At 41.3% G+C, this 14,774-nt stretch overlaps 1 protein-coding gene across 5 annotated transcripts in view; it reads left to right on the forward strand.

Annotated features, from left to right (window-relative positions):
- The window catches only part of UGGT2 (UDP-glucose glycoprotein glucosyltransferase 2), a 190,882-nt gene extending 189,000 nt beyond the window's left edge, over window positions 1-1,882 (forward strand). For all 5 annotated transcript variants that reach the window (XM_075918804.2, XM_075918806.2, XM_075918807.2 and 2 more), the window contains one exon: window positions 187-1,882. In XM_075918804.2, the coding sequence (XP_075774919.2) occupies window positions 187-209 (23 nt within the window). In that variant the 3' untranslated portion in view covers window positions 210-1,882. The remainder of the gene's footprint in view (window positions 1-186) is intronic.
- The last annotated feature ends 12,892 nt before the right edge of the window (window positions 1,883-14,774 follow it).

Below are 14,774 nucleotides of genomic sequence, written 5' to 3' on the forward strand. Positions count from 1 at the left end.
TCTAAAAATTATGTGAATTTTTTAAATATGTGAGCTGACTTTTAGGACTCTTTGGGAATGAATAAAAAGCCTTCTGAAAATATTGGGGCCATTTTAACATTTTAGAATGTATTACAGCACTGCTACTTAAGTATGAACAAATATGCATGAACATAAAGTATAAACATTTTTCTTTTTTGGTTGCAGTTCTTAAGCATGATGAACTTTAGTGTCGTTTCCAAAAAGTAGGTGTGATGGCACAACCGAATCTTCTTCGTGACATGGAGTGGAACATATACATACAGCAGAGACACTATTTTGAACATTTCATCAAGTGTGAAGTCAAATATTTTGTAACTAATATGTTGCTGAAAACATTGAATCAGAATGAGAAGAACAGATATAAAATCAGATGTAAAATCAGTATATTAAGATTGTATAGTTTTGTTTTTATCAAGGTAGGTGGGGTTTCCTATTTTTTTATTGCTTTTCCCTTCAGGATGGGTGGATGTTTAGGACTTGGTCCTGTATCCCTCCCATACCCAAAACTCCCAGTTTATAAAAAATGCTGGATTGGACCCTTTACATTTAAGTTGTAAGAGGGTTTTTTCAGATTGTCTGGTTGTAGTTAAAGTATGTTACACACCATCAGGCATTTAAAGAGATACTTGAAAACAGTTTGTAATGTTTTGATTTCCTACACAAAATCAAAGTTGTGCAAACTTTGTAGTATAATGTACAGCTTTTTCTTGTCTAGAAAATGTTTCCCAAGAACAATTCAGAGCATTGCAAGGGCCAGTTGCAAAACATAGTTTATTACTGAAATCTAGCGCTTTTAAATTTATTTTAAATATTTTTGATTGATCTGAAGTTTTTGGAAGCAGATATGTCATTTTTTCATATATTGTGCAAGCTTGATGCACTAAATTATCCATTTTAAAAAGTCAACTAATAGGTGTAACTTGTCATTATTTATAATTTCAGTACAGTCTGGTTTTTTATATGTTCACTTCCTTTATCATATTTGAAATACAGTACTATAACTGTTACTGTGTTCCATAATTATTCTATCTGAAAACATTCAACAGGGAATTAGGATAGATTTCAGAGATTGGAGCAGTGTGTTTGAAACACAGAATCTATAAACATTTAAAAATAATAAACTACAATGAAACAACTATCTTACATAAGGCCAGATTCGATTGTTGAATATATGTACACATCTCCCATTTATTCAATATATGTAAGAGAACAAATGATACTTTAAAAAGGAAACAACTTCCTAGTCAAGCTTTTGCTGTTGGGTTTTTTTGTTTTCTTTTCTTTTTTGAGATTTTACTTATGCCCCTTTGCACTAATGTTTTGCAATGGTTTCTTTTTTAGAATTTCCAAGTTTCAGAACTCTTGTTAAATGAAAAGCTAAACCCCTATATCTTTAAAGTAAACCTTTGTCCCTGTTAGCATTATTCCTTAGCTGGCTAGGAAATTTCTCTTACAAAGCCATAAAAGATTGATAATTTGTTATTTATAGATATTTTTGATTAATTTTGTGAAATCTTCTAATCAGCATCCCATTTCATGCAAATAAATGTTAAGAAAAAAGATCATAGTTTTATTAGAGATGGTGTTTAAATGATACCTGTTATCCAAAATAAATATAAGTTGATGGAACTGTTTTAAAGATTTAATGGGACAGATACCTTTTATTTTCTCCAGTGTCGCATGTGTTTATAGGTGATATTTTACATCCTTTCCTTTTCTGTTTTTATTTATTGAAGCATATTTTCAAGGCCCACTAATATGAAACCTTCAGTGTGAAATGTTGTTTTGCTTGTAAAATAAAGGGCTCCAATAAATACAGTCACAACTTCTCAAAGACTTAAATAAAGCAATATTTGAATGATCATAGAATAACATTTTATTTTACATGATCAAGGATACAGGCTGTAAATGTTATACAAAACATTTAAGATGATACTCAGTTGACTTAATAAAACAAAATGCTATTCATGCTGGGGGTGGGAGGAGGTCAGGACATCAATATATACAGAATAATTGATTGCCTTTAGGGCAAAGGCTCTCATTTTGTTTTGTGGGCCATTTGAAAAATGCTGAGGGTCTTGATGGACCACTTAATGACATTCCAAATGCTGTTTTTACTGTTAGCTAACTATTATAAAGAGCTTTGGATCAAAGTGCGATAGATAGATAGATAGATAGATAGATAGATAGATAGATAGATAGATAGATAGATAGATAGATAGATAGATAGATAAAAATTGTCTGGAGAAATGATTTTTATTTAGTTTTAGCACTATTTTAGGGAGAGCTGTCTCTTCTCCTCAACAGCAGCTACCGAGCTCGGGGGATGATGCGGAGGGGATTAGGCATGTCTCTCCCTTTCCCCTGCTGCAGCAGCCCCCAATCTAAAGCAGGGAATTAGCGTCGTCTCTCCCCTGCAGCCTAAGCCCTAGAGCTAGGGAAAGTCGCCTCTTTCTTTGGCCGCCACAGCCTCACACGTTCCGATGAAGGGCCACCTAATGAGTAGAGCTGTGCAGGAGTGGCTTCACTAATTAGATGCCTGGACCCTGCAGAAGACATATATGAAAGCTGAGTTGGTGGCCTTGGTGGGGGGATAAGGAGTAGGTGGGAGGTGTCAGTGAGATCAGGTGGGGGAAAATAGGATGTAAGTGAGGACACCTTCCTCCTATTTCCCCCAAGGCCACAACCTCACCTTAGATGTGTATCTTCTGCAGAGTCCAGGCACCTACAAAGGGGAGCCATAACTATGCAGCTCCACTGATTAGGTAGGTAGACCTTCATTCTCTCATGAGCAGCTAAGTGCGCACCATAGAGGAAACTATCCATGGACCATGTCAATGGAGATCATGAACCATAGCTTGAGAACCTCTTCTCTAGGGTAAGATATAAGAATTTAGAATGAAGAGGGCTTATACCAACCTTAAAATATCTGAACTCTGCTAAAAAAAAAAAAAAAATACTGTGTATCACTACATTCCTAATGTGAAAGGAGTAGGATAAAAGAGTGGTTAAGGTTGGGGAGTAGATGCAGTAGTGTTTTCTATCAATGGGCTGCTCAAATGAAAAATTTATATTACCTGCTATCTGTATGTGCATATATTGTTTCTGGGTCTTTTCTACCTCTCCTGTAAGATGAGTATATTTAAAGTTCATTGCTAAAAAGGCAAATAAAGAAACCAGTGAGTAACTCAGAATATATTGATGAAATATGGGTTGTAAGCACTGAAACACATTTTCAGTTCAACCATTTTTTTTAACTGAGCATATTTCTCAGCTGCAGAACAAGAAATTCATTTTTTGCTAGCTACCCATAGATGCTAACATTCCCTTATTTCCTGGCTTATGTCTTGTCAATATTAGAGCTGTAAAAAAAGTAGTCAAATAGTCAACTATCCAATAAGCCTAGGCTTAACGGGTAGTTGAGTCAACTACTCACATTTCCCCCCCCGCTTGCTGCCTTTATATCAGGGGCAGCAAGGTGGGTAGGAAGCAGGAGCCGGTGCTGGAGGGAGGTGGCTTAAAAGCTGGTTCCCCCCAGCACCGTTTTCACAAGTACACAATTAGTCATTTACTCGGTACTTAATATCCTTAGTCATTATGATTTTATCCTTTGATTTGGATTTCAGAGCACATGGGCAGTTTGAGTAGAAACTGTGAACCAACTGGTGCAGAGGAACATAGAAATTGTTGTACTACATCAGATCCTTACTCCATTTAGTCCAGTATCCTATTTCTGATAAGGGCCAGCCTGTAATGTCGTCAAGAGTAAATCTGGTTAACTGAGTTTACTCACTTCTCATTTGAGGAATATGGAGTTAAGGTTATCCACTACTTTTTTTTTAAACCACCACTATACCATTGGGCCAACCCCAGATGTCTCAGAGCGAGGTGTCAGAAATGCAGGGCCGTCCTTAGGATTTATGGTGCCGTAGGCAGGATTATTAAACTGGTGCCCCTATGCTTGACTTGCTCTTCCACCCCTACCCACTCCTCTTCCCAGAGACCCCAGCAGCCAATCTCCTCCCTCAGACTGTGCTGCAGGCAGTGCATTCAGCTCTCTCTAGGACCCAGACCTGCTATTACATGCTCCACTGCAGTGTTTCCCAATTTTATTTGGCCATGGAACCCTTTTCAGCTTTTCAGAATTTCAAGGAACCCCTAGGTTTGTCGAGCAAAAAAAAAAAAGGAACCCACCAATACATTAAAATCACATTCCTTCCCCCAAGACCACACCCTTTGAGGCCCCATCCTCTCTGTTCCCCTCCTCTCCGTCACTTGCTATCCCCAGCCATTATACGCTCTCACTTGGTTGAGAGAGGAGGTGTAGGCTCTGGGGTAGGAATGAGGGATTTGGGTGTGTGAAGGGATGAGAAGTACAAGCTCTGGGAGGGAATTTGGATGCAGGAGAAGGGGGTGCTGGCTCGGGGAGGGGGTTCCAGGCTGGGGAGTGTTGGGCTCAGGTGGAAGGTTGGGGTGCTGAGCAAGTCACAGGCTTGTGGATGTGAGGGTGCAGAAGTTTGTGTTGGATATGTGAGGGGCTCAGGGCAAGGAGGTTGTATGATGGGCTCAGGACACATTTGCTATGTGTGGATGGTGCAAGAATATTGTGGCAGAAGACTGAGGATGTGGGAATGCAGGAGTTTGGGGATGTAAGAGGCTCAGGACAGGGGGTTCCAGTGTATGATAGGCTCAGATTTGGGGTCAGGTGGTGCAGGAGTGTTATGATGCTGCAGTGAGATGGGGATTTGGCCCCAATTGGGGGCATGTTGACCAGCCTCCATTTTTAAATAAAATATTATGTTAAACTGAAAGGCTATGTCTACACTGGCATGATTTTCCGAAAATGCTTTTAACGGAAAACTTTTCCGTTAAAAGCATTTTTGGAAAAGCACGTCTAGATTGGCAGGATGCTTTTCCGCAAAAGCACTTTTTGCAGAAAAGCGTCCGTGGCCAATCTAGACGTGCTTTTCCGCAAAAAAGCCCCGATCACCATTTTCGCGATCGGGGCTTTTTTGCAGGTACTGTGCTGTCTACACTGGCCCTTTTGCACAAAAGTCTTTTGGAAAAAGACTTTTGCCTGAACGGGAGCACCATAGTATTTCCGGAAAAGCACTGACGATCTTACATGAGATCGTCAGTGCTTTTCCGGAAATTCAAGCGGCCAGTGTAGACAGCTGGCAAGTTTTTCCACAAAAGCAGATGATTTTACAGAAAAACTTGCCAGTCTAGACACAGCCAAAAGGTTTTAGCATTGTCTTCATGTATGAGAGGGGCAGGGAACCTGTTTTGAGTGGGGGTCACTGACCCACAGAAAAGTCAGTTGGGGCCACACAAGTGAAATGCCCCAAAAAAAAAACCCCAAGCCTCACTTGGGGGGTGGGGAGTGGGCAGGGGACAGGGGCAGCTGGGACCAGTACCTGGCAATCCTGCAGCACCTCTGGGAAGTGTGCGACTGCACTCCCCCTCTCCAAACAGCCGGCATGCATGCTGACTGAGCAGCAGGGGCTGTTGCACCCCAGCAACTTATCTCCGCGATGCCGTCCTGCGAGGGGTGGGGGAGGGCGCGGGGAGTCCCAGGGCAGACAGCGCTGCCTGCACAGTCGGAGCTGCGCAGACCCGGGTCTCCTGACCTCCCCGCACCACGCAGAAAGGCCCCAGAACTAAGTTGCCGGGTGTCACAGCCCCAAGCTGTTCAGGCCGGCTCCTGTGGGGAGGGGAAGTGCTTCCGTCCCCGCTGTGGGTCACATGGAGTCACTCCTGTCTGGCACCCGCTGGTGTGCTGGCCAGAAGCAACTGTTCCCTCTGCCCCCGCCTCTCTATGCCTCTGCATTGCCTGGGAGGAACAGGAAACAAGTCTGCTGCTTCTTTAAGCAGCTGGTTAGCCGGCACTTTCTCTTCCAGAGGGGGCAGGGGAGTGCCAGCTTTTTGCACTGCTCCATTGCTTCCCTGACAGAGTGGTGCCCCAGAAATACTGGTGCCCTACGCAACTGCCTATTCTGCGTATGCCTAGGGACGGCCCTGCAGAAATGCCACAGTAGGCACATGTGGGATAATCTGCCGCAAGAAGAGCTCGTTCTAATCCCTAATAGGTTGGTTTAAGACCCATAGTTTTATATCTTCTTAAGTATTCTTACTTGTTATATGCTAGATAGTCATGTAATTCATTTAAGTGTCCTGTCCCTATTTGGATCTTGCTATGGTTTTAGCCTCAGCAACTTCCTGGGGCAGTGAGTTCTATAGTCTAATTACACCGTATGATATAATATGTCTTTTCATCGAGCAGCTCAAAATTGGTTTTGAGTTTGTCATCTTTCAGTTTCATTGAATGTCCCCATGCATTATAAGACAGAAGCTTCTATCTTCTCTACACCATTCACTAATTTTTATACTGAGAGATTGTCTTATTACCAGGTAAGTTGCTCATTTTACACTCCAATTTGTATGTTAGTATTTGTAAGGTGCTTTGAAGATGACTAAGTTATTATTGATTTGAATCCCAGTTCCTTTTTAACTGATTTCTGTCATTGTGTCTTGGCAAAATATATTTTACAGATTGCCTAAATGGTGTTTATAAGGCACGTGAATACATTTGCTTCTTTCAGTTCCAGTGTTGGGCACCAAAAACTATCTGAATGTCCTTCTATATTAAGTGATAAATCCAGATGTCTATATATTAACAAACCTATTTAAATGTATGAATGTATTTCATTGAGCTGCCACGAACATACATATTGTATAGTATTGAAAAGGAAATAAAGCCTCTGTAATCCAGAGGTGTCTGCATAAAGGATTCTGAAAAAAAAGTAGACAACAACAACCTAAAATATCTGTCTCAAAATTGGAGAGTTAATAATACTCATGCTGAATTTCACTATCTCTTGATGCTTGTTGATTTCCTTCGGTCAGTTCTTATCTTTCACATAGAGTAATTAACTCTCGACATCAGGAGATATATTCAGATTTATATTGATGTAACTAAGATCAAAACTTGACTATTAAATGTTTATAGGTTAGAGGATGGTTTTTAATCTTTTCAGTCTTAGCAATATATGCACATTTATTTCAGCTATTTTACATTAAAATATTTAAAACCTTAGAACAACTCATTTGGATAGTTGTCATTCTTTTTTCAGAAAATGAATGCTATAAGTTACTAGTAATTTAGTCCTGACTTCTTTCAATTTAATTCATCACCAACAATGCACATCACACACAAATGGATTAAGAATGAGTGAAGAACAGTTAGCAGTTGAACAACTTCATGGTGTGACATCTTTTAATCTTCTCTCTCTGTGGTAAAGCTATGTATTGGTTCATTGAACACAGCATGTCAACATAAGAACAAATGAGAACTGATCTTCTCATAGCATACAAAATCCAGCAAGCTGAAATGATCCCTCTCATCTAATTTACTGTTAATTCAGTCTTCATGCTCTTGCTCTTTTGAAGTTTTATAGGGGGAAAGATAAATGTGCATACTCAGTGACTTCTCATTTAGGCTATATCCAGACTGCATCCCTCTGTCAGCAGAGGGATGCAAATAAAGCACTTCGAAAATGCAAATAAGCCTGGGATTTAAATATCCCAGGCTTCATTTGCATACTCACATTCTGGCTCTGTGCCGATCACGCGCCATTTTGAAAGTGAAAGTGCTGTGTAGTCGCAGTTCTGCCGACAGTGGGGAGTTTTTTCGACAGATCATTTTTTGAGGAGTACAGGATCTGTCGAAAAACCTCCCCGCTGTCAGAACTGCAGCTACGCAGCACTTTCACTTTCAAAATGGCACATGATTGGCACAGCACCGGAATGTGAGTATGCAAATGAAGCCTGGGATATTCTTGTAACCCCCAAAATGTGGATAGTCTCTTTCTGTGCATGTATCATTCCTGTATTTGAAGACAGAAATATGAAGAATGAGCTGTGAATAGTCTTTACCTGTAAGCCTGGAATATGGTTGGTCCTGCCAAGACGTAGCTTTTCCAGAGGAGGGGAAAGGGCTGAAACGCAATACAAAGGATTCCTTCCATGGGCAAAATCTATAAGCAGGGAACCAAACAGTAGGGAGAATGAGCAGTTGCCACACACCAAGACACTCCTTGCTCATCAGTCAAATGGCTGCTGGAAACATCAAAGACTAAATAAAGGGAAATTTCATGCCCAAGTTAGGGGGCTGCCAATATTGGGATTCCAGAAGGCTCTTATCTTGTTAGATTAATCTGCTGTTTATTAGTACTATTCCCCACAGAAATGTACTCTCTTCATGAAGCTGAAGAGAGATGCAAAAATTACTTTATATAATTTAGCTAATGGTATTCACAATTAAGCTGAAGAGAAGTTACTCACAAAAGTTCTGTTAGTCTGTTTCAGCAAAAACAACAAGGAGTCCTGTGGCCCCTTAAAACTAATAAATGTATTTGAGCATAAGCTTTTGTGGGCTGAAACCCACTTCCTCAGATACATGAAGTAGAAACTTCAGTTTGTAGGTATATACATACATGCAAAGATGGGTCAGTTCAATCATGGTGGATGTGGTCCACTCCCTACAGTTCAAGTCTGTTAGGCTACGTGTAGACTGGCCCCTTCTCCGGAAGAGGCATGCAAAGCAGGCAAGTCAGAATAGGGAAATCCGTGGGGGATTTAAATAAACATGGCCGCCGCTTTTTTTCCGGCTTGGGGAAAAGCCGGAAAAGAGCGTATAGACTGGTGCGATCCTCCGGAATAAAGCCCTTTTCCTACTTGCAAGTAGGAATAAGAGATCCTCCGGAAAAGGGCTTTATTCCAGAGGATCGCGCCAGTCTAGACGCTCTTTTCCGGCTTTTCCCCAAGCCGGAAAAAAAGCGGCGGCCATGTTTATTTAAATCCCGCGGGGGATATTTAAATCCCCCGCGGATTTCCCTATTCTGACTTACCTGCTTTGCATGCCTCTTCCGGAGAAGGGGCCAGTCTAGACATAGCCTTGCTGTGTGGCCAGGGTGACTGAAGTGTTCTCCTATTCATTTTTGAACATTATCAATATTGAGGTCTGATTTGTGTCCATTTATTCTTTTGCATAGAGACAGTCTGGCTTGGCCAATGTATACGGATGGCAGAGAGGCATTGCTGGCACATGATGGCATATATCACATTTATCAAGCGACAATATCCTAGGACCTAACCACATCGGTCATACCATCAGGAGCTAGTTCACTTGCACATCTACTAATATGATAGATGCCACTATGTGCTATAATTCTTAAATGTTTACATTTCTTTTATTTTATGTAAAAAACATTCTACAATTTCAGCTGGTGGATAAACTTAGCTAGGTATGAATGTTTTTCATTCTTAAAATAATTTGTTTTGCCCAAAGCAGAAATTTTAACTTATTTCACCATCTCCTCTCTTTGTTATTGGTCAAAAGTTCATGTAAATACAGTAGCTAGACTTTTTTGAATGAATCCTTTATTGTCACGGTGACTAGCCTAACAAAGTACTTGTCAGCAGAAAATCTTCTGCAAAAAGACTTATGATCCATTGCCAAGAAAACAAACATCTAATCTGAAACAAGGACATATTTCTTACTGCTTACTACGATTGGTTTTAACATTTGTGATTCCAATTTCTTTAGATGTGAAAAAGTAAATGTACAGGTATTTATATATTCTTTCAAAAAAAACCACCCCTTCTATATAACTTTATTTTGCAAAGCTGAACAAACAGTACCGTATCACATTAAGGCAGTTACTTTTAAACATAACCAACTTACTTTGCCAGACTGGCTAATTGCCAGTGAAGCCTCCTATAAATCACCTCTTTAAATAGAAAACTGTAATCCCTTTTCTCCAAAGGAATCTGATAAAAATGAAAAATGTTGTTTACCATTTAATGTATGAAATACTTGAAAGCAGTCTAGTTGCAACTGGTATTTCCCTGCTATTGACAATATGTGACAAGGGCAATTTTGAGCTTGGTCCCATTTTATAAACTCAATGCAAGACGGTTTTGATGTTGGATTTTCCATAAATCAATATTATACATTTTAATATTGTCTTAAGTATTAACATGTGAATTTTCCATTTTTAAAGAGAAAGGAAACTTATTTACAAATATAAAAGCTACTAGCAGTCTGGTTAATATAATGAAGCTTTGTCAATTTTAGGTGTTTAAGTGGTCAAAATTACTTTTTAATTTTAAAACTGTAGGGCTGAACAGTTCTGTAATCTAATACTGTTGTGGTACAAACATCTGTTATAAAGATTTTATACACCTTGTGTGTGTGGTTTATATAATTAACTAATTTTCTGCTACTAATAGACAGCTCATCACTTCTTAGTAACTAGTGAAATACAGTAATTCCTCATTTAACACGTGCCTGCTTAACACGTTTTCGTGATAGCACGATTTTTTTTAGGGAACATTTTTTGAATTACATGATGTGAGCTAGTGGTCGGGGTAGTGAGTGGTCTGTGAGCCCTATCACACCCGAGTCTTTAGCTGTTAGGACAGAGTCCCTTCGCAGCAGGCACCCAGCAAGGCTCAAGGTGGTGCAGAGAGAGCTCATTACACCTGAGACTTCGACTGGTAGGACAAAAGTCCCTTCGCAGCGGGCAGGCAGCCAGGGAGGCTGACGGGTGCCCCAAAGAGTCTGCCCTGTGGAGGCAGCATGACTCAATGCTCAGCTCTTACTGCATTTACCCCTGACCGGCTATGGTTCTTTTGATTGTGTTCGGTTCTGTTATAGCAACAGGAGGAGTCAGGTTAAAAGTTTAAACAGTTACTATTTTTATAGTTACAAGGTAACCTTAGCTGTTAAATGTTACTGCTGTGTTACAGATAACACAGCCACTACAAAAAGACAAGACAGAAATTACAATGAAAAGTCACTTAAAGGTACCATGAAACCCTTTTGGTTCTCTGAGCTCTTATTGAATGCATGCAAAAATAGACACCTAGCAGGTATATTCTCACCCCTGCGATCCTTACTCCGGCAAAGCCAGCATTTCTCTCAATCCCAACTGGAAGCAGTCGATATGAGACAAAGGCGTCCCTGAAATCTCGGAAATCTGTTATCAAAAAAATAGTTTTATTTTTCCCATTTTCTTTTAGTACCCAATACTTACATCCATCCATTTTGTCAACTCAGCCTTTCTAGTCTACTTCTCCCTAACAATAAGGGGGAACTAATGAACAGCATTAAAATCATGGAATTCTATTTACCTCTTTCTACTGCTCAGGCTGTTGGCTCATTCACAATGATAAATAGAAGCCATGGGCAATGTTCTATTCTACTTTGCCCCCCCAAAATGAAGTCTGTTAGAAAAATCTTGCACCCTTCATACTTGTTTCCACAGCATGTCAACACACAATTATCTTTTTCAGGTTTCTAGTTAGAGTGCCACAGATAGCATCAATAGATGTGGCCCATTCATCATAAAAGATGTTAAACTTTGGCCCTTCAAGTTATATTTTAGTGCCCCTTCCCATTTAATGATACACATACACAAGAGATTCTGCTTATGCTGCAAAATAAGATTAAATTAGGAAAATGGATTCTGTATTGAGTAGCATCCCAAAGGGGGCTCTATGGTAGGTGTGCACGTGTCCGTATGTTGCTGATTGGAGAACTTTGGTAGCCCTATCCCTTAGACCTGCATATGCAGAGTCTCTCATGCCGCTGCTAACCAGCACCTGTGCTAACCCCCCTTCCCTCAGTTCCTTCTCAATTGCCCTGGCTAGCCATGGTCTGTTGCAATCTTTAGCTTAATTAGCATTTTGAATAGTTTGCCTCCTCAGCATTTTCTCCTTGAAAACAAAACACAAAAACCCATTATTCCCCCACCCCCCTTTTTTTCCCCCTTGAGGCCTCTTCCCCCAACAGGGTATGCCCAGTTCACCAGACTTTAAGAAGTGCATCTCTTGCAAGGAGGCCATCTCTGTGATGCAAAATATTCTTGCTGCATATGCTGCCTCCAGGAAGGCCACATTCCCCAGTAGTGTGGTCTCTGCCAACAACTCAGAGCCAGGTCTCGAAAGGACAAGGAATTGAAACAGAAGTTTATCTTCATGCAGGCAGCCGTCAAACCTTCCCTACATCCATGCCAGGAGTCATCTGGAAGGTAAGAGCCTTCCCCAAAGCTCTAAACATACAGGGAATATGAGTTGACACCTGCAGACCAGTGATTTCCCAGCATGATACCTAAGCTAGCCACAGATCTCTGGCATGCTGAGTGTCACTGGTACAGAGACATTCCAAACCCAGCACTCATCGCTCACAAAGATCTGGAGCAGGCAGCATTGACACACTGAGCCAACAGTACTGCCAGATAAAGATAGCAGTAGGGAGCACTCCAGTAAGACAATGCTGCTGGTAAGCACTGAACCCTTTGACACCATCAGTACCCCATCCAGCACTGGGATATCTGGTGTGGACAAGATCCCTGACTTCCTCCAAACTGCCAATGGCACTAGGCTGACTTGTTACAAACTAAAGCTCTAAAACAGTGGTTCCCCAACTTTTTGGCATCACACCCCCTTTTTGATTTTTGAAAAACCCTCACGCCCCCCTGCCAACAGCAAAAGTTCTCTTATTGATTGGTTTGGTGTGCTTTATAGTTAGGGAACCTCACAAATTCACAGTCCATTTAGGTCAACTGCATGGTCATTGTATTTTTAAAATGGTAAATGTCATGATTTCAGCTATTTAAATCTGAATTTTCACAGTATTGTAGAGGTCCTGACACAAAAAGGAGTTGTGTGGGGGTTGCAGTACAGGCAGTCCCCGGGTTACATGGATCCAACTTACATCGGATCCCTACTTACAAACAGGGTGAGGCAACCCCGCACTAGCTGCTTCCCCCCAGCAGACCAGGGAGACGCGAAGCTAGCGCCCCCCCCCCAAGCAGACCAGGGAGACGCGGAGCAGCTTTTCTCAGCAGACACCTCAGCTTGAGAATAAAGGACTGAGGGAAGTGAGGTGTGGGAGAATAAAACTGAGCTCTGGAGAAATGTTTGGCTAGAGTTTCCCCTACAATATGTACCAGTTCCGACTTACACACAAATTCATCATAAGAACAAACCTACAGACCCTATCTTGTATGTAACCCAGGCACTGCCTGTATTTCTACCCTTACTTCTGTGCATTTGCTGGCAGCAGCATTTCCTTCAGAGCTGGGCATCTGATAGCCAAAACAATACTTCAGCCCTTGATGCAGCCAATATAGTGGCCTGGTCTATCTTCTTGGCAGTCACTATGCAATGTGATGTGTGGTTACACCTTTTGGGCTTCCCTACAGAGGTGCAGGTAAGTATTGAAGACCTTCCCTTTGAAGCAACCAAGCTATTGGCAGAGAAGACTGACATGTCACTCCATACCCTTAAAGATTTCAGGGCCACTCTCCACACATTAGGGCTGCGTCTAGACTGGCATGATTTTCCGAAAATGCTTTTAACGGAAAAGTTTTCCGTTAAAAGCATTTTCAGAACAGAGCGTCTAGATTGGCACAGACGCTTTTCCGCAAAAGCACTTTTTGCAGAAAAGCGTCTGAGCCAATCTAGATGCACTTTTCCACAAAAAAGCCCCGATCGCCTTTTTTGCAGAAAACAAATCTGAGCTGTCTACACTGGCCCTTTTGTGCAAAAGGGACATTTGCCTGAACAGGAGCAGAATAGTATTTCTGCAAGAAGCACTGATTTCTTACAGTAGGAAGTCAGTGCTTTTGCGGAAATTCAAGCGGCCAGTGTAGACAGCTGGCAAGTTTTTCCGGAAAAGTGGCTGATTTTCCGGAAAAACTGTCCAGTTTAGAGACAGCCTAGGAGTATACACAGCTCAACAAAAGAGAAAAGCTCATTTGCGATCCCAGCATAAATTCCATACTTCTCAGTACCAGACAACTCTTATGAACCTCAAGGAAATAAATTTAGCTTCCCCAGCTGCAAATCATCAGGTGCACACCCTTCCGCACTGCAGCCATGTGCCTCTAAAACGTAAATTTCTACATGTTAGTTGAGCGTATCAGATCATTCCCCATAATCACTACAGCTCACCAACCTACCCCAATATACTGTGTTCTGCAACACCTGAAACACAACATCGGACCTCTGGATCTTGCAAATAATTCACAATTCCATCCGCTATTCCTTCCATTTCACTTTCCCCCACTCCACAACACCCTTCCCTGGCCCTCTTTAGAGGCCCTTTTCAAAAGAGTTTACTGTGTCAGGAAATAAATCACCTCAACTTAATAGTCATAGAGCCAGTCCCTCAACATGGTTACTCTATTTTACTAAGGCAGGGGCTACAACCTGGTTACTCTATTTCCTAGTAACTAAGAGGAAGAGAGGCTGGAGAGCCCTACTAGGCCTCAGAACACTCAACAAATTTGTCAAAGCTCAAAAATGCAACATGATCATTCTAGCATTGATTATACCAGAATTGGAACAAGGAGACTCATTTTGAGCCTGACCTTCAGGACACTTATCTGCATATTTTCAATTCTACCATCCCACAGGCAGTTCCTCAGATTTACCCTAGGGCAAGACTACTATCAATACAGGAGTACTCCCCTTCAGTCTATCATCCGCTCCAAAGGTTTTCACCAAGGTTCCCCCAGTAGTGGCTGCTCACCTGTGTTCCCATAGCATTACAATCTAGCCCTTCTTGGATGATTATCTCCTCAGAATCTGCTCCATCAAAGTTCATCAGGTTACCAAAATCACAACAGTCTTGTTCAAAGAACTGGCCAATAGATCAACCCACTCCACAAATTTAGTCTCAG

The sequence above is a fragment of the Pelodiscus sinensis genome, chromosome 1 (genome assembly GCF_052426305.1).
Source record: "Pelodiscus sinensis isolate ZL-2025 chromosome 1, ASM5242630v1, whole genome shotgun sequence".
NCBI classification, from domain to species: domain Eukaryota; kingdom Metazoa; phylum Chordata; order Testudines; family Trionychidae; genus Pelodiscus; species Pelodiscus sinensis.